We start from the raw sequence: 26513 nt of genomic DNA, 5'->3' as shown, positions 1-26513 counted from the left end.
ATAACATAGTGTACAGTCAGATGATCATTTTCCTTGCTAAATGTAAATCATTCTTCAGGTAACAGTAGTAGTTGCTAGCTAAAACAAAAATAAAGCCAAGTGTTTGTTCATAACTTGGAGTTTTTGTGACGTAGACTGAAACCTATAGTTTACAAAGTAAACCGTCTTAACTAAAGTTTACCGTGCTACAGTATCTTCAGTTGGAACATATGTAAGTCTAGTATGTCAGGCAGTTCACTTTATCTGACTTTGAATGTTTCTGAATGGATCTACAACCTGCAGATAACAGAACAATATTTTTAGTTAGCTTTGTTTGTCTAGCCTGTGTATTTATAGTCAGTCCTCCCACAGTGTTTGAAATGGTGTTAACTTTTTGCACTGAACTGCAACTAAAAAGTATCAGTTATATGAAGCCATAATTCTGGTGTATTTTCGACATGTTTTCACAAACACCGGTTCATTTTGCCTCTGTTTACATGTGTTCATTGTTTTCCAGGTAGTGTTTCCCACAGAGTATTGTGTAAATCAGCTGCTCTTTGTGGGGGTGACGCAAATTGACGCCTCTGTCTTCCCTCACCCCTCTCTTTTCCCAGATTCCTCGGTGGCGGTGCCGGTGTCGTGCGCGGCCTTGTTTCCCATGGACCTCAGGGTGGGAGAGCGGGGAATGCGCCCCGGTTCGGACACGGCGCTCCTCACCCCGCTGCACCCTCCTTTACTCCTCACACCATTCTCCCCTCAACCCCGCTCCTTCTCCCAACAGCAACTGCACCAGCACATCCGGGTAAAGAATATAGAACATACATATTAAAATAAAATAAAGACTCACACTAGATTCTTGAAAAAATATTTTACATTATATTTTTTGACATGACCATTTGCTTTTTATATGTTGCATTAATATAAGTGTGTGTGTGGTTGGGGTTTAGTTTAACATGGAGCAGAGGAGGCGGGAGCACGAGCACCACGAGAAACAACAGGAGCTGCAGCAGCTAAAGCACAAAGACAAAAGTCAACAGAGTGAGTCCATTAATACACTCACTCACACACATCAAACTTCAAATACACTTACAGTACACGTTATTACAAGTTTCAGTTCACATTTGAAGTTGTAATTTTATTTTCACTGAGCGTCATATAAAGCTATTTCCAGGTCTCTAAAAATAATTATGGCCCAGAGTACTAATCGTGGCCACAGAGGAAAGTCCCTGTAAGAGATCGTATTCATCTTCATTGAACAGTGTTAACTCCACTTTCAAAGCTGTTTGCTTTGAGATGAGAGCTAAATATAACCTGACAAGTGGAGCTGCAACAGTGGAGTTAAATATAGCTTTGGGTCTGGGCACATAAAGTCACTGGGTCAATATTGACTTGATCACTCCCAGCACCTCCTGTCACACACTCAAAAATAGCAGTGAACATACTCTCAGAAAAAACACATCCTTTTAGTCATGCACAGCAAACATATATTTACAGAAACTCTCAACGGTATTGTTCCAGTTGTCTTTGTCATATTATAGTATTAGTCACTGATCATGTCCTCCACACTACGCCTTTGGCAGGGCCTTTCCTCCTTCTCTGATGAAGCAATCGGTGAGTCCTTTTGAGTGACTGACAGGTGGTTTTCTCTTATTGAATGACAGGTGCAGTGGCCAGTTCCCTGGTGAAACAGAAACTCCAAGAGGTGATTCTTAAGAAACAGAAACAGGCGGCGCTGGAAAGAACAAACTCCAACACTCTGACTGCAGCTCCTGTTGCGTACAGGTGACACAAAATACACAGAAAACAGAGCACACAAGGAAAATATCAGAACACTCAGTATGCACCATGAACACATTGACTATGTTTGCAAGAACAAAATATTACAGATTTGCAGGTATCCCGAAGAAGACAATATTCCTACTAAGCTGTTAAAATGGCTAATGAAAATGAATATTCCACTAATACTCCAATTTATGTGCAGCCATGCATACTCTGATTATTGTGCCTAAACATGCCGTTTATCACATCAAAATATTGAAAAGTGTGTTGTTATGCTTATTCTGTCAAAATAGATTTTTAGGAGTATGGGAGAGAATAGATTTATTCAGCCGTGCAAACACAGCCTCCCTCTTTCAGTCCTTCAATCACCGTCTTGAAAAGGTCAACATTGCACAATATTTGCGCATATCCAAAAACCTGTTAATATCTAAGTTTTTCATAGTGTTTAAAAGTAAGTGTGTTTCCTTTTCCGACCAAAAATGTGGGCTTTTCTTTTGGGCATATATCTTTACCCCTGCCTCACAAACTGTGGGTTTGTGTTCAACGCATCCATGACAACACACAGGGCTGGCCGTAAACATACAAGAGGCCGTGTTTCGCAAACTGCAGTAAAAGAGAAGTATATTCTGAGACCTATATTGTGAATGTGCTGTATACATGTCCAAAGAATGCTCCTGAATAATACCGGCATATTAAATATGTCTTAATCTGAATATGCTACATTCAGGAAAAGGCCTATATCCATACAGAATATGCTGTTTACATGACCTGTATCATATTCTGATTATTATCATATTCAGAATAATAGTGGAAAATGAGTGTACTTGTAAACGTTGTCATTGATTATACTAACTAAACTAACTAACTGACTAAATCCACTATGCACCAGTAATTCTTTAAATAACCCTTTGACTTCTTGTCAACTCTAAAATCTTGATTTTATACTTCCTCTACATGTGGTTTGATGGTTTTATGTAATTTGCTTTTGTGTGTTGTGTGTTCCCAGAAAGCTGGGCCCAGACCCCAATGCACCCTCCCAGCCTGTGGTCTCGCCTCCGTCACAGCCTTCTTCAGAGGGCTCAGAGGGGACGCCGCTGCGCAGAGCAGGTAAAACATGAGACACCCGCTGTCACACTTTGATGTTATTATGCAGAGGCAGCAACTGAACAGGCATCATTAAATATTCAGGATACAATTGATGAAATTCAGAATTAAACATTAGATGACACATTCACTGATGTGATGTGAAAGACCCTGAGACATGATGTTAAAATGGGTTTTTTTTTCATTCAAATGTCAAATCTCCATCTTTTACCACCAACTTTTCACTTCATATACAGTAACATTCCCTACGTTACTTTAATTTGTCAGCGTCTGAGCCCAACCTGAAGGTGAAACACAAGCTGAAGAAACACCTGAACACCCGCAAGAGCCCGCTCACCCGCAAAGAGAGTGCCCCAGCCACTGTCAAGCATAGAGTACCTGACACACTGGGTAATTAGACACACGCGCACACACAGATGAATAAGACTGTTGCATTAATGCATGCATTAATGTTCTTTAATATGTGATCATTTCAGTGAGTCAAACAAATGTTTTCATTTTTTCTCACTATGATTAATTAAAGGAATGATTCACTGATATGACAAAATGTATTATCATTAAAATATGACCAAGATGCATAATCACATTCTGAACTCACACACTGCCTGTCTCTCTCCAGACTCGTCCCCCAGCAGCAGTAGCACTCCAGTCTCTGGCTGTAGTTCTCCCAATGACAGTCTGCCCAATGAGAATGGGCTACTGCCCTCTGCAGGCGGCCTCTCACATGAGGTTAGTGAAACACAGTAAAACATCTGCTCAAGATCAACTGATATAAAATAACTAAATCATATTTTTACACTAAAACAGTGTATACATTTGTATGGAAGTTTAGACAAGTTATGTTTTTGATAGAAATATGTTTTGGGTTGGTCGTTAAATGTACAATATGTAATTTTCTGCTACTCTGGGACTCTCAATCAAAACATTAACAGTTTCTCCTGGTTAGGATTCCTTCAGTGTTCATTCTTCAGGAGGTTTTAACCAGGAGCTGAATTATTGGCAGCAATAAATAAAGCAGATACACTTTAAAAATCAGTGTTTCTCCAGTGTTGTTTGGCACTGGAGGTGCTGGAGCTGAGCTGCAGGTAACATTTGCTCAGCTCGTTTCTCTGATAACCTGAGATCCAGATGTCTGATGCCTAAAATCCTTTAAAACACAGTTAAAACAACTAAGATCTAAAAAGTGTATAATAAAAATATGGCAATTTTATGACTTTTGAAGCTTCTGGCAGACAACCACAAGCCTGACACATGTGCAAAGGGGATGTGACACCACTGACAGGCGCTGGACACCAAATAACACTGATTGTATCCTTGATTAAAATTACATAACATGTAATTGAACACATACGTAACACTGGTCTAGTCATTTTTAGACATTTAAATGATAAAAAGTTACACATTATATCTTTAAGAAATCCTGATGAAGTTGCATAGATAAAGATAAAAATATAAAAGACTGAAGCTAAATGCCTGTCAGAGAGGCTCTCTTTGTGTTTGAGATGTAAAACATGAGCATTTTTAAACAAGTGAGCACACACTTTGATTAAAATAAAGTGATGTTGTTTATGGATATGAGCTGTGCCGAGACGCTGAGTAATGACATGTTTAAAGCAACGACACAAGAGTATGGGTGCACTGAGTTTGTCAGCTGTTTATACATAATTCATTTAATCACATAAAGTCAACCTCTGTCACACCTGCCGCGGATGTCTGACTCATGATTCTCCAGTTTCAAGACAGCAGCACACTGTCTTAATTAGACCCCATTGGTTTAGATTACTGCAGATTTACATCAACACTGACGTTTGGTCACTGCAGCAGAGCACATACAGAGCATATAGTAAAGACAAAGTGTGTATCTATAGCAGAGGTCAAGGAGTGGTTGTTATTATTGGATTCATAACCAGTGCTGGTCTTAAATGTGAAAATGGATAGCTCTTGTATTCAGATTTGAATATAAATGTACTATTTTCAAATAGTAATTATGTTTGGCATTTCTAGGCCCAGAGGCTCCTGCTCAGAGATGGCACTCTCGCCAACTTCACCATCCAGAGTCCCTCCACTCTGCCTACCATCACACTGGGACTACCAGCCAACGCCAGGGTAAACACTGAACTGCAGCAAATGTCTTTTATAACAACTCATTTATTTTTTAAAACATGTATTTTCCCTGAAACAGGTGACAGAAGTGTTCATTATGTCATTGAATGACTTTTTCACCAGACTAATGCGGTCTTATAGGCTCAGTCCCTGATTGAGTAACTTAAGGAGATGTGTTTTAAGATGCAGTGACTGCACAGTACGATGTAAAAATAACTTAAAAAGCCAACATTACATAACATCCTGTGACTTTATCTCAATTAAATGAATGAAATCTACCCTCCCCAATATTTTGTTTTAGACAGGAAGCACATAAAATACAGGAATCCTGGTGCTCTTTAAGTGCTGTTTCACAATGACATTATATTGGAGTACTATATGTTTAAAAAATTCTTATTACATCTGTCAACACACTGGAATATATTCATTATATTGTATTTCGGCCTGTTTATCATTCAGCAATGATAAAACCTCAGCTGAAATGTTATCTGTGGCTATAAAGCTGTTTAACTGTGTGTGCGCAGGCTGAAGGAGAGCTGTCCTCTCTGAAGGTCGGCCGGGTGCCAGTGGTTACAGCCGGGGGCTCGCCGGTCTTCCTCCCCCTGAGCAGAGAGGATCAGGCTGGACAGCTGAACCCACATCTGCCTGTCATCATCCTCGAGCCCTCTGGACTCGTACACACTCCGCTACTCACTGGTAAGACACACACTGACATGTATATGATAGACATGTATGCTTATACACACTCAGTATATGTGCACACACTTGCACACGTGTAGTGGCAAAAGCTTAAATTCACACATACAAATACCCACAAAAGGAAACAAATACATTCATCAAGTTTCACCACAGGCTTTTGATTTTATCATCTGAGATGTTAGAGCACCACCCAGTGGTTACATTTAGAATAATCTTTTTTCCTTGATGGATCGCCCAGTCAACTACTTCGACATTGTTATATCCAGACTCCTTATATTCACGTCCACCTGTGCCCTTCTTTTTCTCTCACTTAAGTGGCCATGGTAAAAATGTTGTACAGTAAACTAAACTAGAAATAATTTAATCAATTTACAAGGCAGCAGGGACATGTTTGAAATTGTTGTAGCTATTGTGTGTTTATTTGTGTTTGAGAAATCATGCATGTGTCTGCTCAAGAAAGCTAATTATTTTTCTGCTCCTTTGTGTCTCTGTCTCTGAGCAGTTCCAGGCCTAGACCCCGTCCCCCTACAGTTTGCCCCCCAGTTAGACCACCTGGCTCCCGGGGGTGCTCATCCTCACAAACCCCTGAGCAGGACACGCTCGGAGCCCCTCCCCCAGAGCCAGCGGGCCCTTCACACACATCTCCTCCAACAACAGCACAACACACAACTACTGGAGAGGCTCAAGCAGCAAACTCACTTGGGCAAGGTACGGAGATGTGAAGACACACACTTGTAAAAAGAATCCCTAAGATACATAAATAGTCTGTATTGTGCCAGAGGGAGATTTGTTTTCAATATATTTAAGCAAAATATACACTTCTTCACATTCACACACACACAAGCCTTGTACTAGTTTGTTCAGGACTGCTATAGACAAAACTCTCTCCAAAGTGAGCTCTCTAAATTCCTCTGTTTATGACCAGATGTCAGACATGTGAAGTTTGGAATGATGGGTGGTCAGTGTTATTTGCTGTTGTGACAGTCCAGTATGGTGTGTGTTTGATGTGCTAATGGACACTTCTTTAGTTTGATCCGTGTTCAGTCTTGTTGTTTTGGTGGTGGTGATTTAGAATCAGTGATAACCCTGTGAGACCCACTATAGACCCATTTTGGTCTTTTTTTAGGGGGTACAGGGGATCTTTAGGAGGAAATAGCAGGTCAACAGTATATGACACAGAAGTGGTATACATTATCTGAGAGGTGGGAGCTTGGCAATGCAGTTGAGCTGTCACAATATATGAAGTATTGCAATTTTCAGCAATTGGATGGCGAGCACTGCTGCTCTGTAAACTTTCATGTATACCTATGAAAGCCATACATCCTTTGAATGCCCGAGGTGTCAGGTTTCATGAGGCTGTGATAATCCTCAATGTCACAATAGTCATTTTACTTAGTAGTACCTGATGAAAAAAAAAGGGTCTTACTACAGTGAAATGGCTACTTTGGGGACAAACATCTTCACACATGAATGAAATTGGGCTCATTTAATCCACATGATTATCAGCTTTTCAGTCATTCCCAATTTATGCAATTCCTAACCAAAGACTGTTTAGGGAACCTAGTACACAGAGATATTCAAATACAATACTCAAAAGTAACACATTTGTACCGCATACAAAAAACTATATGGTTTTCCCCTAAACTGGGACTAGCATGAAGTGGGCATGTCTTTAAAGGGGAGACGTGGATACTCATAGAACCCATTTTTATTCGGATATATTGAGGGTAGCCTTAAAAGTATCCCTGTGAAAATAGCCATACCAGTTTTTCCCTTGCTACAGCCTCTTAAAGACAGTGATGTTGGCTGAGATCACAGATGGTATCGCAGGTCTCTTAGGGTTAAGTCTGCCTCTTGGTCATTTGAATTCATGCATAAGCTTACTTAGCTGTGATTACAGCACTGAAATTACAGTTTTGCTGCATCAGGTCAGCTGTAAAGATCATCCTGAAAAAAATAGCTCAAGTTAGCCTCCTGGTGGAAGATTTAAAAACTCCATTTTACAATCTTTACAAATTACAAACTGTGAAAGTGACACTGGAGACAGACATGGCAACAAAATCATTAATGTTGGCTGCCCTCGCTCATGTAAGTCTTTCAGAAGGTAACGGCTGAATATGGAATTACCTTGTGATATGAAGAATGTTTTAGAGACTCTGCCCCCGGCACTCCATCTTCAGAGGGAGAACCACAACAATCTCAAGGCTGCGTCTTGGATGTGGACATTACAGTTTAAATATTTCAACACTTGTCAGTTGTAGCACTGAGACGTCTTCCTCCAACAACAAACATCAGGAGATAGTATGTACAGCTTGTGTTGATTTTTGTGATACTAAATTGGTTGATGTTGGAACTCTCCAAAAACTCTGTATTTCCACGAGGCATTTTGCCCACTCAGCATCTCACATTTTACATGCCTGTGCCCCTCCCCTGTTCAGTCCATTTAAGCATGGTTAGATGAGATTTATCTTTATCTACAGGAATTTTTTGAGTAACAGGTTTTAGTCAGTATTTCAGCATGTCATGGCAAGTGACCGTTAACAGCTGATGGAAAACACCAGTACACTACATCATCATCTCAGTATGTGCATTTTTGAGTCAGCTGTCTAGTGGCTTTCTGTCGTCATGGGAATGAATATCTGCAAACACACTTATTTGTCTGCATGTGTATTTTTGCCAACTAAAATGTGTGTGTGTGTGTGTGTGTGTGTGTGTGTTTGTTTGTAGCTGATGTCCAAGTCCAGTGAGAAGCCCAGACTGCATCAGATCCCCTCTGAGGATATGGACTCAGAGGATGGTGGCGGGACATCGCCCACAGAGCCAACCTATCAGAGCAGAGTGAGGGCGGAGTCATTGAGGGAGGCGGAGCCAACCGCATCCAAGAGCCACGAAGATCAGCTGAACCTGCAGCATGCACTCATACTCAACCAGGTGGGAAAACACAGCATACTTCCACACATGAGATATAGAGAGCAGTAGATGGAATAAAACCACACAGCTGTTCTTCCTCCAGTAGTCCTGTAGGTGGCGGCCTAACACTTGATCATGATCCTAGCTGCCGCTGCATGGTTTTGTGGTTTAACAAGCAGTCATTACATCAAAGTAGTTATTTTAGCATGATATGGTTGCACTGTGAGCTGGGATATTCTTTTTTCAGAAAATGTGTCAGACGCTTATCAGACAAACCACACAGTCAGGAGTCAGGCTTTGTCAGAAGGTACTGAATGGTTTTAGTAACCTGATTTTTTTTTTTAAAAAAATTACTTCCAGATTTAAAGCAGTGTACTTGATATAGGAAGACCCAGATTGTTTTTGATAGTACAGGTCAGTTTGGAGGGGCCAAATAAAAGCATCTCAGATCCTATGGACAGTAAGCTGGAAGGAGTTCTGTTGCTTTCAGCACTTACTATCAGCCTTGAATACAAATCACTTAGCGAGTTTTAGAGGGATATACAGCTGCATACCATATGTGTAGCAATGGAGCTGAATGTTATGAGCACCGATTTTCACAGATAGTTTCTAGTTTAGAGCAGTTTCTCTTCTACACTTTCCTCTTAACTCTGTCTTCTTCTATGTTTACGATACTTAACATAGAATTAGATCTGTGACTTACCTATATTTCATCTTCATCATCCTCTGTAGTCGTTGCTATGGGAACAGCAGAAGCAGCTGCAGCAGCTGCATCGACAGATGGAGACCCTGGCAGCGCCCATGATACGTGGCGGCGGTGGGGTTGGTAGTGGGTTAGGTGTCCATCGCCCTCTGTCACGCACACAGTCATCCCCAGCCTCCACCTCTCTCACTCTGCCTGAGAAACCCCTGAGCCTGGCTGCACAGGACACCAGCAGCAAACCACGTTTCACCACCGGTGAGTCAGATAGGATTATACAGCTTTATAATAGGAATGTATAATAAGTCTTTTAATGATATTACAAATTCAGGGTGCCCCCATGATGTAGGGGTTAAAATCGCCAATCATATAATCGCAACAGCAACACAACTTATGTTGCATGTGATTGCCCATCTCTCTCCCTTATTTTCAGTCATGTCTCAAATAATAATAATAATAATAATAATAATAATAATAATAACTGACCAGCAGAAGTAAATATCACAGTTACAAGTGATCAACAATGTGATTTAAAAATGTGAGTAAGAATTAAAGAAGAAAATAAAACAAGTTTAATTAAAACACCCGTTTAAAAACTTTAGTGACACTGAATTTTAGTGCTGTTTTAAATGTGTTTTAATGGAAAGGCTCATTTGGCAGCTGATGGCAAAGTCCTCTTTAAGTCAGATTGTGGATCAATTAAAACACTACTGCCCTTGGGAACATGTGGAGTTTAATACTGAGAAAACTCTGTAGGTGTTAGTCCAAAACATGTTGTGGAGTGTTAAAACTCATGAGTGTAATTACCGCCTGACTTCTGCTTCTCATCTGGAAAAGTGAAAGAAGAGGAACTTATAAACTAAATGTTTTTTAATGTTTTGTCTTTTAAAGAAAGAAAAATTCCATAGAAAGTAGAAGTGGTGACACAATCTGAGAAAGTAAAGCTTTGAATGCCACAGATATGTTAAGTGTAAATATATATGGAAGGAAAGCAGTGATCTGATGCAACTGGAGTTGTGTAAAATGGTCAAGGGTCAAAGAGTACTGTTAACGCTGAATATTGAATGTGCAAATTTTTAAGATCAGATTCAGTTTCTCTTGTGTGTATGTGTGTGTGCAGGCCTGGTGTATGATTCTCAGATGCTGAAGCACCAGTGTACATGTGGGGACAACAGCAGTCACCCAGAGCATGCTGGGAGGATACAGAGCATCTGGTCCAGACTACAGGAGAGAGGCCTGAGGGGACAGTGTGAAGTATGATATGGGACACACACACACACACACACACACACACACACACACACACACACACACACTGATTAGGCAAGTCTGGTATCAGTAATGTTGTTAAGGAGGTGCTAATTTGCCAAGACGCTGATACTGTGTTCTTATTTCTCCTCTGTGTTTACATCTTATCTGTGTGGTCACATCAAGCTGAATTTTAAAACCAGCTGTTTGAGTTACATTTCATCCTAATCCACCCTACAAAATGAGAGTGTATTTGTGTGTGTGAAAATAAAGAGGTTGAATTTACAAGTACATGAAATTCTGCTAGAATTATATGCGTTATATACGTTATACATTATCCATGTGCATATGATTCCCTTTGTAATGTCATGTTCTTGGTCTTTGAGGTCTATCTACAGCATGAAAGTATGACATGAGAAATTTAAATGACAATGTTCTGTTCATGCAGACAATTCGTGGTCGTAAAGCCACTCTGGAGGAGTTGCAGTCAGTCCATACTGAGCGCCATGTGTTGCTCTACGGCACCAACCCACTCAACAGACTCAAACTGGATAACCGCAAACTGGCCGGTACGCAACACCTCAGATTACAGGATTTGTACATTCTGAAAATGTATACACGTCTAAGTTTAATGGTGTTGTTTTAAAACACTTTCGAGTAATTTAATAGTAACCATGAAAGAGTTTTCTTTGCTTAGTAAACATGATCAGAAACATCAATACCAAAGAGTGATCCAGATGTCCACTTCTTTCCAAGAGCAGAACTAAAGCTGTATCATAAACTTTTGTTTTACAAGTCTGACAGAAGGTTTTTTTTGGGGGGGGTTTTTTCGTGCTCGAACTACGTTAATTAAGTGAAAAAGAAATTACAAACATGTGACAGTCGTACATAGCTTACTGGATATTTCCTCACAAATCATGTCATGCAGTGTCTAATCTTAATTGGATGTATTTGCCAGGTCAGTTTATGGCTTTTCTTCTAATTAGCTGTTTTGGCATAAAAGAATTCTGTTGAAAAGAATGATGTATAAATGTACAGTATTTTTTTATGTGTCTGTTTCCTCAGGAATTCTGTCTCAAAGGATGTTTGTGATGTTACCATGTGGGGGTGTAGGGGTAAGAGAAAGCACACATGCACTCACACACAACTCTATTTTTGATCATACTGTAATTCTCCAAAGCTCTTAATGAAAGCTATACAATACTGCGTTGATGAAAGACGATATTGTTTCAAAGAAAAAGCAACGAAGACAAGCAAGAGAAAATGACAGGAAAGACAGGATATTAAAGAGGAAAAGAGAGTTAGCTTGGCCCAGTGCGTACGTTTGCCTGACAGTCCATGTCGGACCATGACAAGTCAGAGCTAATGAGAACAACATGTGCATGACCAGGGATAAAAGAAATGCCTCGGATTTCATTGTCCAAGCCAGATGGACAGTAATGCCAGTTTGTGAACAAACAGAGGAGAGAAAAAACAGAGTGGAAAGGAAAATTACCCACACTATGGATCTGGACATTTTTACTCTGGAGTCACAGCTGTATGTTTGGTCATCCATGTTCTAGAAAAAGCCTTAGTTTTCTCTTAGTGTCCCAGAGAGATTTCAGTCAAGTCAGGTCAGTCTTATATATGTAGCACATTTAAAAACAACAGGAGTTGACCCAAAGTGATTTCCAGCCAAGGCACAGGGGTTAGGATCTGCCTCGATACAGGTACACATGATGATTAAAGAAACAGAAGGCACATAAAAGGCACTAATGCAGAATGTAATACAATAAAACAATAATAGACACAAGACAAGACTTAAAGTGGAGGGCAAAATAAATATGTAAACCTTAAACAATTAACATGATAAAATGAAATCAAAGGTAAAAAAAAAAAGGTTAGGAGAAACGGAATTAAAACAACAACTAACAGCCAAAATACATGGGACACAGACGCGACATGACACATCTGCCGCAGCATGCCTGCAGCAGAGTGCGTCCATTGTAATCAACTGCAGCTGCTACGCTGACCACAGAAGCCGCACTCGCCTGTGTTTCTTCTCTATTTTTAGGCGGCTGGTGTATTTTTTCTTCTCTGTGCGTGGCTCCGCAGCCCTGTAACAGGTAAAATCTACAGAGAACTGCGTAAAAGAACAAGTCTAATCTGTTTTTCAAAAAAAATCTCAGTGTACCAGAAGTAATGTGAAGCAGCAGAGCAGCCCTGTGTGTGTTTTTACACATCACGTTGAAATAAATCAATTAAATCAATGCATCTTGTAGTGTATACGATCCGGTTAATTAATTCAGTACCAGCTAATATAGTCTATGCTTCCAAACCCTGCATAAAAAACTGCATTATCACTCAGCCAAACTCGATACACATACAGTCAAGCAACGGCACACTACAAACACAATCTGTGTAGCGGGTGAAAAAAAAAAAAAAAAACGCCCAGCCTATATGACGCAACACATCCTTTTCCCATGTATTTCAGCTGTAACTTGATAAAATCAAGGTCCACATAATCAGGTAGAAGGTTAATTTAGACAGTCAGGCTTCACACTGTCGATATTATCATTGTTTCCACAATATTTGTTTTGATTCTGTGATTAAGTGGCCTCTATCATTTGTCTTTTGACTGGCAGGTTGACAATGACACCATCTGGAATGAGTCGCACACCTCAACGGCGTCACGCATGGCAGCCGGCAGTGTTGTCGAGCTGGCCTTCAGAGTGGCCAAAGGAGAGCTAAAGGTGAGAGACTAAACCAAGTAGAAAAAAGCATGGCATCATTCTCTCACCCTCAAGTTTGATGTCTCAAACTAGTTGGCAGTAATGTCTTTGGGTACATTTTGTTGTCTCATCCCCGAGTTTTCATTCTATTTCTGTAGCAGTTGAGTCATCCGCCTTGCGTTAAGCACCGTCTGCTCAAGGCCTTTGAGTCATGCAGAGAATTCAGACTTGGTTTACAGATCAGTCGTGACCAGAAACATTTAATTCAAAACTTTTTCACAGGCTTTCATATGACTATAGACCAGATTTTGCCCACGAGTTCTTAGTTGGGTATCACTGGTTTACAGATTAATTGTTTCCAAAAAACGTTTAATTCAAAACGTACCACAGGCTTCCAAATGACTCTACAGACAGCACAAAACAGTGTGTCAGCACCCAAAGAATTGTCCCCTTATCAGAAAATGATCGATGAAGTGTCGGCATGGGATGGGTAATACAAACGGTTACAGTACATTTATATTGTTATTAATTATGATGCAACAAACACTTGTACAAACACCTCCAACACCAAACCTGTGCTGACTAAATGCAGGCTTTAACACATCAGAAGGTTGCGAGTGACAGTTTTAACGTTGTACCCATGCATACAGAGTCACTGCTTTTCAGGCACTGACTGGGTCACAGGCCAAAAACAACTTTGGGAGCTCAAAGTTATTGTGATGTAATTCTAGAGAAAGACACACTTAGAAATGCATCCGACAAAGAAGCGTGCCTCACCCTGCCTTAAGGAGCTACTAACCCACTTCAAAGACAAATGGTTTCAGATGAGTTTTCCCATCTCACCGTGGCCTAAACGTTCTTCCTTTTCCTCGTCACAGTGATTAAAGAGGCTGGGACAGACATGAAATTGTTTTTATGCAAATCAGTCGAATGTAAAGAGAAACAAATATGACTGGTGAAAATATTTATAGCCGGCATCTTCGGTCCGCACAGTTTCACCCTAAAAAACAAACAAAAAAAGATTGTGTAAAACAAGGCATGCAGGCAGGCGGAGAATGAAACACAATAAAAACCACCCCAAGGCCCAGTCTATACTGAGCAGTGGTGGTATACAGCCTTTACACCACAACAACAACAACCACAGGACAACCACTCCACCTCAGAAAAGCTGTTTGTGAGCTATTCATATGGTAGAGAATGTATACCATATATATTCATTTGCAGCATAATAAGTATCTCCAATGGCCTCCATTGTCTTTACATGCAGATGTCATGCATTTGATCTTGTGTGTTCGTGAAATGTTTGACTTGAGGCTATGTATTTGCTTTCTAGTAAAAAACAATCTTAAATCCACATTTAGAACGTCATAAAATTGTCTCAAGCCTTCATACTGTATGTGAACCCCCCAAAACAACAAAGAACCTACAGTATATTATGTATCTAGAAGTGGATTTAAAGTCCTTTGCTATTATATAGCAATGTTATCAGTTACAGTACAAGATATCAGGTATAGATACAAGCAGCACTGATGTAAACAAACCTTTCATGAACCAGGAAGCATCAGTTGTCTAGTGTTTGTCTTTATTAGAAACCTGTCTGTCGGGGCGTCGGTGGCTTAGTGGATAGAGCAGGTGCCCCATGTACAAGGCTGTTGCCGCAGCGGCCCGGGTTCGACTGGCCCTTTGCTGCATGTCACTCCCTCTCTCTCTCCCCCCTTCATGCTCGACTGCCCTATCGATTAAAGGCTAAAATGCCCCAAAAAATATCTTGAAAAAAAAAGAAACCTGTCTATCAGTTTCTAAATGACAGTTCTGGAATTTTGGCAGTGGGATTGTGCCTTTAAGGAAGAGGTTTCTTTATTCATGAGTGCCAAAATTGTTATATTCCTGCACATTATCAAAGCCTTTAACATTGAAAGACGATAGTTTTTTTTTAACAGCACATGTAAAGTTCTTCATATCCAGTGAAACACTGATGAGTAGTGTCTTCTTCTTTTGCACAGAACGGCTTTGCTGTGGTCAGGCCGCCCGGGCATCACGCAGACCCCTCCAATCCAATGTAAGTATGTGTGTGTGTGTGTGTGTGTGTGTGTGCGTGTGCGTGTGCATCAGTCACATGCTCAGCCTGACCACAGTGAGTTTTCCTGCTGTAGCTGCACTGTCAGCAGCCTCTCTGTGGAGGATATTTATGAAGCGATAGAGAGACGACAAAAGGACCAAAAATAAGAAAGATTTATTCTTTTTTGTGTATGTTGTTTTTGTTTTTTACCGACGCTTGGACTACACATTGTATTATTATTTATCCCATGTAGCTCTACTCATTAGTCCTGAATATAGCTACCATACTGTTTTTCACATTTCTGACATACACAGTAGCGGATGCTGTGATGAAGAACAGGTGGGCGCAACTGCAACATGAAAACAAGCTAGAATCTTCATTAAAACCCAACAGACACTAAACACAGCCAAAGTTTAGTCAGGGACACAAAGCTTTTCCAGTATGCTCAAGACTGTACATCACTCATGCTTTAATGAGGCATAAGAAGTAAAAGAAGTAAAAAGCTTAACAAGTTTTTTCCCTCTCAGTTATTTTCTTTCTTCAGAACTGACTTTAAACTCCAGTGTCATCCTGTCTATGTGTGTCTATCAGGGGTTTCTGTTACTTCAATTCTGTGGCCATAGCCGCCAAGCAGCTCCAACACAAGCTCAGCGTCAGCAAGATCCTCATTGTTGACTGGGTAAGACGGCCTCATTCTGCTGTTTTCACTATAGTTGTTTACACTGATTAAAACCCGCTGTGGTGTATTCGTAATAAATGCATCAGCCGTAATACTTGATAATAAATGTATTTTTTTAGGTATAGCTTTGCATGATAGTAATGTGTCCTCGCTCATCTTGTTGCTAGGATGTTCACCACGGTAATGGCACCCAGGAAGTGTTCTACAATGACCCTAGTGTTCTTTACATCTCACTTCATCGCTATGATGATGGAAACTTCTTCCCTGGCAGTGGGTCTCCAGTTGAGGTGGGTGACATCAGGGCTACATTGCAGTATCTTGTACTTACGTAATGTTAGAGCCTGACATGTCACAAATAGACTGCATTTTTTTGCACTGACACTGCATGAATGAAATGCAACGTGTATTTTTGGGTTTAGGTTGGCAATGGAGCAGGCAAGGGCTTTAATGTGAATGTGGCGTGGACGGGAGGACTGGACCCACCCATGGGAGATGCTGAATACCTGGCTGCATTCAGGTATAACCAGCTGCTGCTCTGTTTAAACACTGCAACACACGCTCACACATGAACACTGTCCCATGTTGCTACAAATTCTCCCAACTGGGCTGTGATTACAGTGAAGGATACAGCACATGGTTCACATCACCTTTTAAAACATGCAGCAATTTTTCTTGCCTTTTATGGAAGTATTTGCATTAATTAAGTCTCTCAACTCACAGATTTTCTCTTTAGTTTGTCCCTCATCTGTGTGTTACGATGGAGCAACATGGAAAAAACAGACAAGTCATATGATTTCAAGAAAAAGCAGTTTTAATATTACACGCATCAATTCCTGTGTTACCTGACTTTTCGGTAGTAAATTTGTGATTTTTTCAATTTTTTTTAAATTAATGACTTTAGTCATGTAATGTAACTTTTTTACTTGGAATTATGACTTTATTATTTCTGATTTTTTTTTCCTCAGTGCGGCCCTAATACTCCATTCTGGTATGTTTGTGGTGTTCTCATGTTTGACAAAATTGTAGAGACTCTTTCTACAGACTATTGTCCACTACTGGTTCTCAGATTCAACAAGACAAGTAAATAGCTTTTTAAACCTCTGAGGTAGTTTTTCTTATGCACACCAGAAGTCTAATGGCTGAATCGTGTTTTGTCATTGTACATTAGTTGAGGGTTTTTTTTTTTGTTTGTTTTGTTTCATTTTATCACATATGATATCCTGCAATTTATTAATCATATTCCTGCAGCTCTTAATTAAAGAAAAAGTTTTGACAAAGTGAGCTAAAATAGATCTTAATTCTTTTTGAGCATGCTTTAAAAGTTAGGCCAGAACATATTGAAAGCACCCGGTTCATCTTTGTGTCTTTAATTTGAGTCTTGGATGTGAAACCAACTAGATTAGGCAACAGACAGTTAGTTCTCTGTCCCATTAGTTTTGCAACCAGCTGTGTTCCAGTTTTTATTGATCGGGATGAGGATCCTCAGTGGAGCTGTAATCAGACTATTTCTCTTGTTTCCTTTATACTGAGCCACAACAAACACACTTAAGCTGATCAGAGGCTCGGCTTCACACTGCCTCTGACGTACTTCTTGCGTAATTATTAATCTTCCTCATTTGGAGAGCATGTGTCTGGCGCTCCCTGTTTCCAATAACTTCAGATGCTTTACAGTAAATGGTCTCCAGGTCTTGTGTTTGACAGACTGCGGATCGTTACTTCCTGATTGTGGGTTGGATAATTGTCATCAGGGGGTGTTTGGCACCAATAAAGTTTCAGGAGTGTGGGCTTTTGGTTGTCTGGTGCATTCAACCCCAAGGAAACTGTGGCGACCGCATGGTTACTGGAAAAGTCGCAGACATAAAGGGGGGGAAACTGTGAGCAAGCACACAAGCATGTATATGTTTATATACAATCTTAAACACAAACAGGCAACTTCAAAAATGCACTCACACACATACAGTAATCAGATGGATGGGCCAGGATCTAGGCTAATGAAATGACAGTAGGTGGGCACCGTCAGCAATGATCTGCCTCAGTGAATCAAGTTCCTGTAATTACTGTCAAACTCCAATATTACACAACATCGCTTAGAACCAGTGTGAGATTTATTCAAACATAAAACTGCTGAGGAGTTTTAGATTTGAAAAGGCGGAGACTCTGATACTAAAGGTGGCTGTCTTTCCTTCTGAAGTGCTGTCGTGCAAAACTCCAGCTCTCCTCACTTCCTTTTGTAGCATGACCCTGACCTCTGACCTTCCTGCACTGTGCTTCCCATGAGAATCATTTAAAAGAGGGGGGTTGTAGCCAGTGTTTTTGAGGGGAACAGCTCACCTCCATGGCAGTGACATAGTGGATGTATAAAGAGAATTGGATACAGCGTTAGAGGTGGGGCCCCATTCATTCCTATCACGGTTGCTCAGTGGTGAATCAGTGCTGAAACAGTCCGACTTCTTGGGTAGACTACAGTATTACCGGCATCTTCCACATTCTTGGGCGTATACGGCAAAGCACACTAGAGAATCTGCTGGCTGAGTGGCTAACCTCCTGTTCAGCCCTCAACTAACTTAAATTGGGATAAAATGATTTAATTGTGAGGCTCTTCTAGACTTTAGAAAAGTTATTGGAATGAATGGATCAAATCCTCATAGTGAGACAAGTCATTTTGTGTGAGTTGTGAAGCTCACAAAAATGTATCCACAGATTTACAAACGTCTGTCCCAATGGAAGTTTATGGGGAAAAGTCTTCCTGGGCCCAGTTGCATCATGTGATGGACCCAGAAGCTGGAGTTACTTAGTTGTAGTTTTGCCACTATGTCAAATGACCTTCAAAGTCCAGTGCACTTCCTAAGGGCCTGAATCAATTTTGCCAACAGTCTGAATGTAATTGGAAGCTGAACATGGCTAGTTAGATTAGATGCATTTAAGTAGAGGTTAGTGGATATATATATATATATATATATATATATATATATGATGTCCTGTTGATGGAGATTGTGCAAATTGGATGTAGATAACCAACAAGTTTTACAACCAGATATTGGATTTAGATCTTTACATCTTTTTATAAGCGTCCCCTCTAGAGTCTGAGAAAAGTGTTTAATGCAGGTTTGAATTGCTTCAGATTTGATGTTTTCAGATCCATCTGCTCATAATTTAGATTCAAATCTGTCCCTCCCTGTTTGTTCCTTCACATCAGAACTGAGCATAAGTTGTGAGTTGTGAGCGCTGTGAACTAGGTAATGTTGGCTTCAGTTTCCTGTTTTCATGGTGAGAGACCTCCCTAAAGATTTGGACATTGTGGAGTTTCTGTGTTCTCCAAGTAGAATGAGGTTTGTAGGTTTTTGTTTCCCTGTCATTATAAAACACAGGAAAAATATATTTTAGTCAAATTTAAAACAGAAATTGTTTTGAAAAGTTTTTAATGACAAAATTGAGTTGAACCAGTCTCCGTGGTAATCAGACGTGCCCCCTCAAGTTCAATGGGAACGACAAAAACTGATTCAAAGTATCATTTTTTATTACATAGAGCCATTTGTATGGCCTGGTACTCAGATCTGGACCTAATAGAAGATCTAAGTAATTCTCTGTTTGTTTCAATCCGCCTGGAGCCCCAGATGGTGAGAGTTCCCCACATCAAAACTTTTCAGATAACCAGAGACTGTCTGCTCAGCTACAGAAAATAATACTTGTTTAAAGATGTGATGTGAGAGTTGGGGTCACAGACTCCAGGTGAAATTTGAATATAGAAAACTCACATTACTACCAATGCAGTAAAAACAGATCTGTGCCTTTTATATGGATGAGAGAGAAAAAACAATCTCAGTGTCACTTTTTGTGCCTTTATTAGCTAGTATAGAGTGGAACATATGAAAGAAACTGTGGGCAGAGAGACAGCTGATGATACGCAACAAAGTTAGAGTTGAATGGAGGACATTGACGGACTTTTACCAGTATGTGCGCATTTTCTTACACTGAGCACAGAAATAAGACACAGAATTACTGTCGCATTCATGACACATGCGCACCGGCCTGTATTTTTCTTACCACCATGCACATGTTAGTGAATCAGAATCATTCTAAACTTACAGCTATTTGCAGTCAGCATACTGCCACGCCCCCATTTCTCTAGACAAGGAAATACCCTTGCCTCGAGGTGTATCACGAAGAAAGCAGAGAAGTTGTTTCTATGCATGGGGCTGCAGTATCGTCTAGCAAGGCTAGATATGCCATTTTAACACCTGCTTGGTGTTAAATAAGATTTTTTTTATATACACTTAATGTATGCACTGTTAAAGTAGCAGATCATAAGGCCAAGTCGATAAAACAATGAAAACCAAAACTTTTACATTTCAGTCTAAAACATTCAAGGCTGCATAGAATACAGAGAATGTCCAATGTGCTATGCATTTAGTTTAAGATATGTGTTTACATTTTCCAAAACAGCCTTTATCATTTTTGCGTACATGTGGTCTGAGGCAGTTCTAAATTTGTTCTCAGAGTATGAACACATTCAGGAAAGAAAATATTGATGAATCCCAGATTGCGCGTAAAGTATTCATGCGCACAGTAAACACAAGTTTGTGAATAAGGCCCATTGTGATTGCGTGGTCAGTGTCACAAGAGTGCCAGAAAAGTAGTACAGAAGTACTTCACATTATAGCCTGATATTACACACAATGACTCAATGAGCTTTAGCGGTCAGAACAGAGCTGTCAGTTAATATGTTGAGAGCAAAGGTGCAGAATAAGTAAATGGCTGCACTGCATTTACTGTGAAGTAATAGCTGCTAATATTTTGAGCTGTTTTGAAAGGAAGTCTCTTGTGGGAATAACTAATAGTTATTCTGATCAGCCTGTACAGTAGGTCAGCATCATTTCTTTTTAGGCCTTAATGTGGAGACACTTTGCCTCAACAACTCAAAAAGAGCATTTTCTTTCTCATGGAGTTGAAATCTAAAAGGCCTCCCACCTCTCACCCACCACTTACGCACCATGCACCTCCTTTGTAATTAATTAGTTTGTAAATGTTGAACGGTCTGTGGAAAAAAATCATGAAATGAAGTGTATAAGCCTTTTAATGGAATACATTTTATGAGTTAAAGTTTGTAAGTGGTTCAACTTCAGAGGGGGAGCTTTGTTGCATTTTCACCTTATCCCTCAGTCTCACCCCCCCCCCCCCCCCCCCCCTTTCCATCACCCCAACCCTCATCACCACCACCACCCACCCACACACACACATACGTTCTCCCTCTTCCTCTCCTCCCTTGATTGATCTTTAATAAGCGTCCCCTCCTCTCCTCCGCCCTCCCTCCTTCCCTCCATCTTTCCATTAGTTTGTCTGTAGTTACTCTCTCTGGGGGGAGCGTGGCAGCTTTAATGGGTCCACAGGGGAGGTGGGGTTGGGTTTTGCGGTTAGGTGTGTGTATGTGTGGGGATGAGTGAGGAGTGTTTGTACGCTCTGCTTCATATCCACAAAACTATGATAAAGTTTAGGTGCACTTTATTGATTGAAATTATTCAATGAATCAATACTTACCACCAACAGGACGACACAGGAAGAGTATTACCACTGCGTGTGTTTGCATGTGATTGTGTGAAAATTCATCCATGTGTTGTGTACGTCTTTGTGTTGTGTATTTGCGTGTATATGCACATGCTGGAATGCGCTTGTGCGTTTTATCTCTGTGTGTCCTCATTTTTGTCTATGAGCTCATGTTGTCCATCTGCATGCAGTCATGACAGCAGAATGTGTTTGGAAATGTGTGCTTGAATATATGTGTGTGTGTGCGTGTGTGTGTGTGTATGTGTGTGTGTGTGTGTGAAGGGGAGGGAGGGAGGTCTCCAAAGTCCCTAGGCAGAATAATGAAGGTAAATGGATCCCAGATGGACTGTTTTTCCTCTTTTCTCTGTGTTGTCAATGACGTGAGGAGAGTGACAAGCCTCTAATGGGAAACAGACTCACACACTCCGGCTTTGAACTCCGCCGACAGCATCGTGCAGCGGAGTCGAGCCTCCCTCCGCCTCAGGACGGCACCGCTCTCTTCCTAACAACAATAGCATTAAGGAAATCTTCATGTGTTTGAAGTCCACAAACAACACTAAGCAGCTACAGCACAAGAGCTGACAAAACAATATGACTTTGTCGAGCAGACTTGTCTTACTCAAGGCTGTGCAGCTTGTCCAGCAGAGAAACAATGGTCCTTTGTCAGCTTTGTTTGAGCTGCTGAATCTAGGATCAGCCAAATCTTGGTTTCACTTGTCATGTTAACGTCTTTTTTAGATTTGATTGTGAATATTTGTCACTTCCAGGAGACTTCCTAGTTTCAAAACGTCCACTTTGATTTGAAAACGCTTTCATTTCATTTCGCTGAATGTTGGTGACAGTCCTCATGAGCAAGCTGATGAAAAGTTAAATTGACTTATTAACCACACTCTGAGAAATAAGGGGTCCAAAAGGGTTCTTTCTGAGTTCTACCCGGTACCATTTGCGTCTGAAGAACACTGTTTTTAAGAAAGTTTTCGTCAAGGGTTTTTTTAAGACTAAAGGTTCCATTAAGGACCTCTTGTTCTGAGGAACTCTTTTTGTAAGGAGTTCCTTCGGGATTATTGAAAGCATGGGTGTTAAAATATCCACATCCTCCAATATTTAAATGGTTACCCATGCTTTAAATGGTATTTTTAAAAGTAGATGTATCTGGAATGCCCTTAATTCATTCATTTTATGACTATAATACTAAATAGTAGGCTAGTAGTAGTAGTGATTTTACGAAATCTACAAAAGGTTCTAGCAGGCACCAATATTGGGACAAGCCGAAGCCCTCTATGGTTCTAGTTAGGGTCTTTATTTCTAGGAGTGTAGTACATTAACATGGACGGTGTGTGTGTGTGCTTCTGGTAGGTCCAGATTTGACTCTTTGAATGTACGTACTCTTGTTAATTTGTCTCCTATTCGATTCAACTTTGGTGCTTCAGAGTGATGAAATATCAAAGACAACTCCTCTCAGTGATGTTTCAGTGAGCACAGCAATGTTAGCAGTTCTTTTTTCAGTGTTAGAGTACTAAATGTTGCTTTTTGACAGCAGAGTTTGAGCTTTTAAACAGTTTTCCAGAACTATGTGTTAAACCCCCTAGTAGAATCACTGACAGAGTGAGAGTCCACAGACACAAGATTTCATAAGCTAACACTCAGACTTGTGTAGGAACTCTCCCTTCCTGTGACTACGTGACTATGCTCTATGGTATTCTTCTATTGCTTTTTATGTGACTCTAAAGAAACAGCCCAGTTTCCTCTTCTTCTATTCTTTGAGTTGAACTATGTAATTAAAGCTCAAATGTGTGCCAATCAGGACAAAAAAAATACAATACACATGGAATTTAAATTGTCATATTTTGCTTGTTTATGTAGCAGTGCGTTTCTGACCTTTCTATTGTGTTATTGTAAAAGAATGGGTGCATGATACACCCAGGAGATGATACAAACCTGCAGGAGAACAGACATTACATGGAGAAACACAGCAGTCTTTTCATCAGCATTAGTGGTTTGGAAGAAAAAGGAAAACTACACACATTGGCGTTATCCTTTGAAAGAGTTTTGTGTAATATATGACTTGCATCAACCTCTGTTGGCAACCAGTAGGAACTGCAACAACACAGATGTCCTCCCAGTCCCTTGAAGTGACAGTGGCCTGTGTGTTTTTGTCCCCATAGGTCTGTGGTGATGCCGATCGCCCAAGAGTTCTCTCCGGACGTCGTTCTGGTGTCGGCTGGGTTTGATGCTGCCGAGGGAAACCCTGCTCCTCTGGGAGGGTACAAAGTCTCTGCCAAATGTAAGCACAGTTCTCCACCACAGACTGCACAGTCTGTCCTCAGTCTATACCTCAAGGCCTCATTTTTAGCAAGGGGTGCCAATAAGAACTTTAAGATCCAGTGGGTCTTTAGAGATATTAATAGATTATTACAGCTCCTGTCAAGCATGGACCAAAGAGAAGGAGTTGTGCCTTCTACCATACCTCGGTGCATCACTGATGTAACCATAATTATAGTAATTAGTGGTTGGCGTGTTGCTGTGGGAGGATCCACAAGGTAAAAATATCCGTTTGTTTTCATAGATTATTGGAAATTATAGCAAAACTCATTTTGGGGAGTCTCAATGTAAGCATCTTACCTGCCAAGCTATATTCTGATCGGCTTTTGAATGGTTCATACTCAATGTTAACATTTCTGTGTGTGTGTTTGTCGACCACAGGTTTCAGCTTCCTGACCCGCCAGCTGATGTCTCTGGCAGGGGGTCGTCTGGTTCTGTCCCTCGAGGGAGGTCACGACCTTACAGCTATCTGTGATGCATCTGAGGCCTGTGTCAGTGCACTCCTGGACATACAGGTATGGCATGCTGGGTGATGACAGAAGTATTTATGCCTGTGTTCAGTGCTGACATGCTTTCCAGGGTTAGCTGAATTTGAAGTTGTGGACCATCAGAGGGTTTTAAAAGGTTGGACACAACAAGCAGGAAAGCCAGGGAAAATTACAAGCTACAAGCTACACATGAACGCCATGGATGATGATACTGATGATGCATTAGGGTCCTGAAGGGTTGTCCCATTGTATGGGGTAAGACTTCAACCACTATCCCTTGTAACTCTGACCTGAGGGGCAAAGGGGCACTCAAAAATAAGGGAAAGAAATGGGATTGAGCCAAAGCATATGGTATAGTGTATTTGTGTTTGGACTCAGGAGGTATCTGTATGTTACTGACAGGAAATTAACAAGTTTAATTTAAGTATTGATTTTGTTGTTTTGCCATAGGTATGAAGTTGGTCCCAATTACAATATAATGATAAGCACTTTTTCCCATCTCTCTCTTCAGTGGCTTCTTAGCCAGGTGTTTAACCACTGAAAAGATGGCACAATAATGGTAATTTGATTGTCTTCATGGCTGTCTCTCTGTCCTGTAGGACCCACTGCCAGAAGAAGTCCTGCTCCAGAAGCCCAACGCTAATGCAGTCCGCTCCCTGCAGACCGTCATACAGATACAAAGTAAGCAGCACCAACACTTAATTCAGTTATTCTTCATTTTGTGGAAAGAGTACCACATTCATTACATTACTTCTTCCACACGTGGCCTCTGGATGCTGAAATCAGAGCAGGATCCACATCAGTGTATTGTTGGCATGATAACACCAGTAACCTGGATGTATGTGTGTGTTGCAGGTCAGTACTGGCAGAGTGTGAAGGCTTACAGTGGATCAGTGGGTCTGTCCTACCTGGCTGCTCAGAGAAGAGACTGCGAGGAAACAGATGCTGTCAATGCTCTGGCCTCGCTCTCTGTGGGAGTTCTTTCCAACAAGAGGTACAGCACACACATTCACACATACACACACTCACAAACACAAACACACACCTGCATGCAACCAAGCAATGACAAAAACAATCAGATTCGAGCTTTATGTCAGCTCTAACTCTCCCAGCTCTCCACTCACGTGTGTCTTTCACCCTCTTCCTCCAGCCTCCCTGACGAGCCGATGGAGCACGACAGTGACTCCATGTAGAAGAATCTGACCAATCACCTCACAGAACTCACCTTCAGGATTTGGGCCCCACCCGTAGCCTCGGATCTCCTGCGCTGTCACACGACCGTGAAGGGGGGGCACGTTCGTAATGCCACTGAGCCCCACCCATCTGCCTTATTCACACACATGCACATCCACCAACACATGATGCTGAACCTCTACAGAGCCGCAGTATGAGCACCTCAATGCTGGTAACCACTCAGCTGAAGCCAGCAGCACTACCTGCAGCTGGGAAACCTTCTGAAACCTCACCAAAGAGCAATACAAGATGATTTTTTTAAATACTTTTTCATGTCTCCTGACTGACATTGGATTTTGTGTGTGTGTGTGTTCAGAGGTCCAGTGCCACAGCTCTGTGACCCCAAACCTTATAGGAACAGACAGGATTCAGATGCAAAGTCCAGCTCTGAATCCTCTTGAAGCACTATGTACCAGCAGCTGTTTTGTTGCCTTAACTTTGCCTTAACCTAAGGACCAACAGGTTTCAGAAGGAAGAGACTTTGGATCCTTTCTCTTCTGCCACTTTGCAGAATGAACCTGTGACATCAGGTGAAAACATAAACACCTGATGAATGCAAAAATATCAACAAGAAGAAGTGGCCGCATCATAAAGAAAGAACATGGAAAATAAGACATGGAGATTGTCTGTTTTAATGATGTCATTACATGCAGCTTAACCACTAAAAAGAAGACAACAAAGAACTCGAGGGAAAGAGAGAAAATGAAGACACAAAACGGACAGCTGTGTTTTGTAGAAACAAAAGAAAAGGCAAATGTCCTTGTTGTTTTATTGCACTGTTCATTCCATAATGTGAACCATAAGAAATTCCAAAGCTCTGGGATTAAAAAAAAAGAAACAATAACTCCTCTGTAGGTTATTTAATAGTTTTTGAAGATCTGGATGAAATTGTGTTTGCTAGATTTTTTCCCGTTCTTCATCTGAGATGTCTTATTACGAAGTCTCTGACTCACTCTAA

At 40.8% G+C, this 26513-nt stretch overlaps 1 protein-coding gene across 3 annotated transcripts in view; it reads left to right on the top strand.

The window, feature by feature from the left end:
* The window catches only part of hdac7a (histone deacetylase 7a), a 75220-nt gene extending 48971 nt beyond the window's left edge, over window positions 1–26249 (top strand). For all 3 annotated transcript variants that reach the window (XM_033629043.2, XM_033629044.2, XM_033629045.2), the window contains 24 exons: window positions 594–781; window positions 927–1017; window positions 1641–1761; window positions 2765–2865; window positions 3130–3252; window positions 3482–3591; window positions 4867–4968; window positions 5490–5661; window positions 6167–6372; window positions 8392–8595; window positions 9307–9532; window positions 10395–10528; window positions 10971–11091; window positions 11588–11637; window positions 13147–13254; window positions 15237–15292; window positions 15884–15971; window positions 16139–16258; window positions 16391–16488; window positions 23678–23796; window positions 24216–24349; window positions 24922–25003; window positions 25178–25316; window positions 25473–26249. In XM_033629043.2, coding sequence (XP_033484934.1) covers window positions 594–781; window positions 927–1017; window positions 1641–1761; window positions 2765–2865; window positions 3130–3252; window positions 3482–3591; window positions 4867–4968; window positions 5490–5661; window positions 6167–6372; window positions 8392–8595; window positions 9307–9532; window positions 10395–10528; window positions 10971–11091; window positions 11588–11637; window positions 13147–13254; window positions 15237–15292; window positions 15884–15971; window positions 16139–16258; window positions 16391–16488; window positions 23678–23796; window positions 24216–24349; window positions 24922–25003; window positions 25178–25316; window positions 25473–25515 — 2936 coding nt within the window. In that variant the 3' untranslated portion in view covers window positions 25516–26249. The remainder of the gene's footprint in view (window positions 1–593; window positions 782–926; window positions 1018–1640; window positions 1762–2764; window positions 2866–3129; window positions 3253–3481; window positions 3592–4866; window positions 4969–5489; window positions 5662–6166; window positions 6373–8391; window positions 8596–9306; window positions 9533–10394; window positions 10529–10970; window positions 11092–11587; window positions 11638–13146; window positions 13255–15236; window positions 15293–15883; window positions 15972–16138; window positions 16259–16390; window positions 16489–23677; window positions 23797–24215; window positions 24350–24921; window positions 25004–25177; window positions 25317–25472) is intronic.
* Window positions 26250–26513: the final 264 nt, after the last annotated feature.

This window comes from Epinephelus lanceolatus, chromosome 8, assembly GCF_041903045.1.
Source record: "Epinephelus lanceolatus isolate andai-2023 chromosome 8, ASM4190304v1, whole genome shotgun sequence".
Lineage (NCBI taxonomy): Eukaryota > Metazoa > Chordata > Actinopteri > Perciformes > Serranidae > Epinephelus > Epinephelus lanceolatus.
Note: the sequence above shows the minus strand (reverse complement) of the source record. Positions and strands in the feature narration are given on the sequence as shown.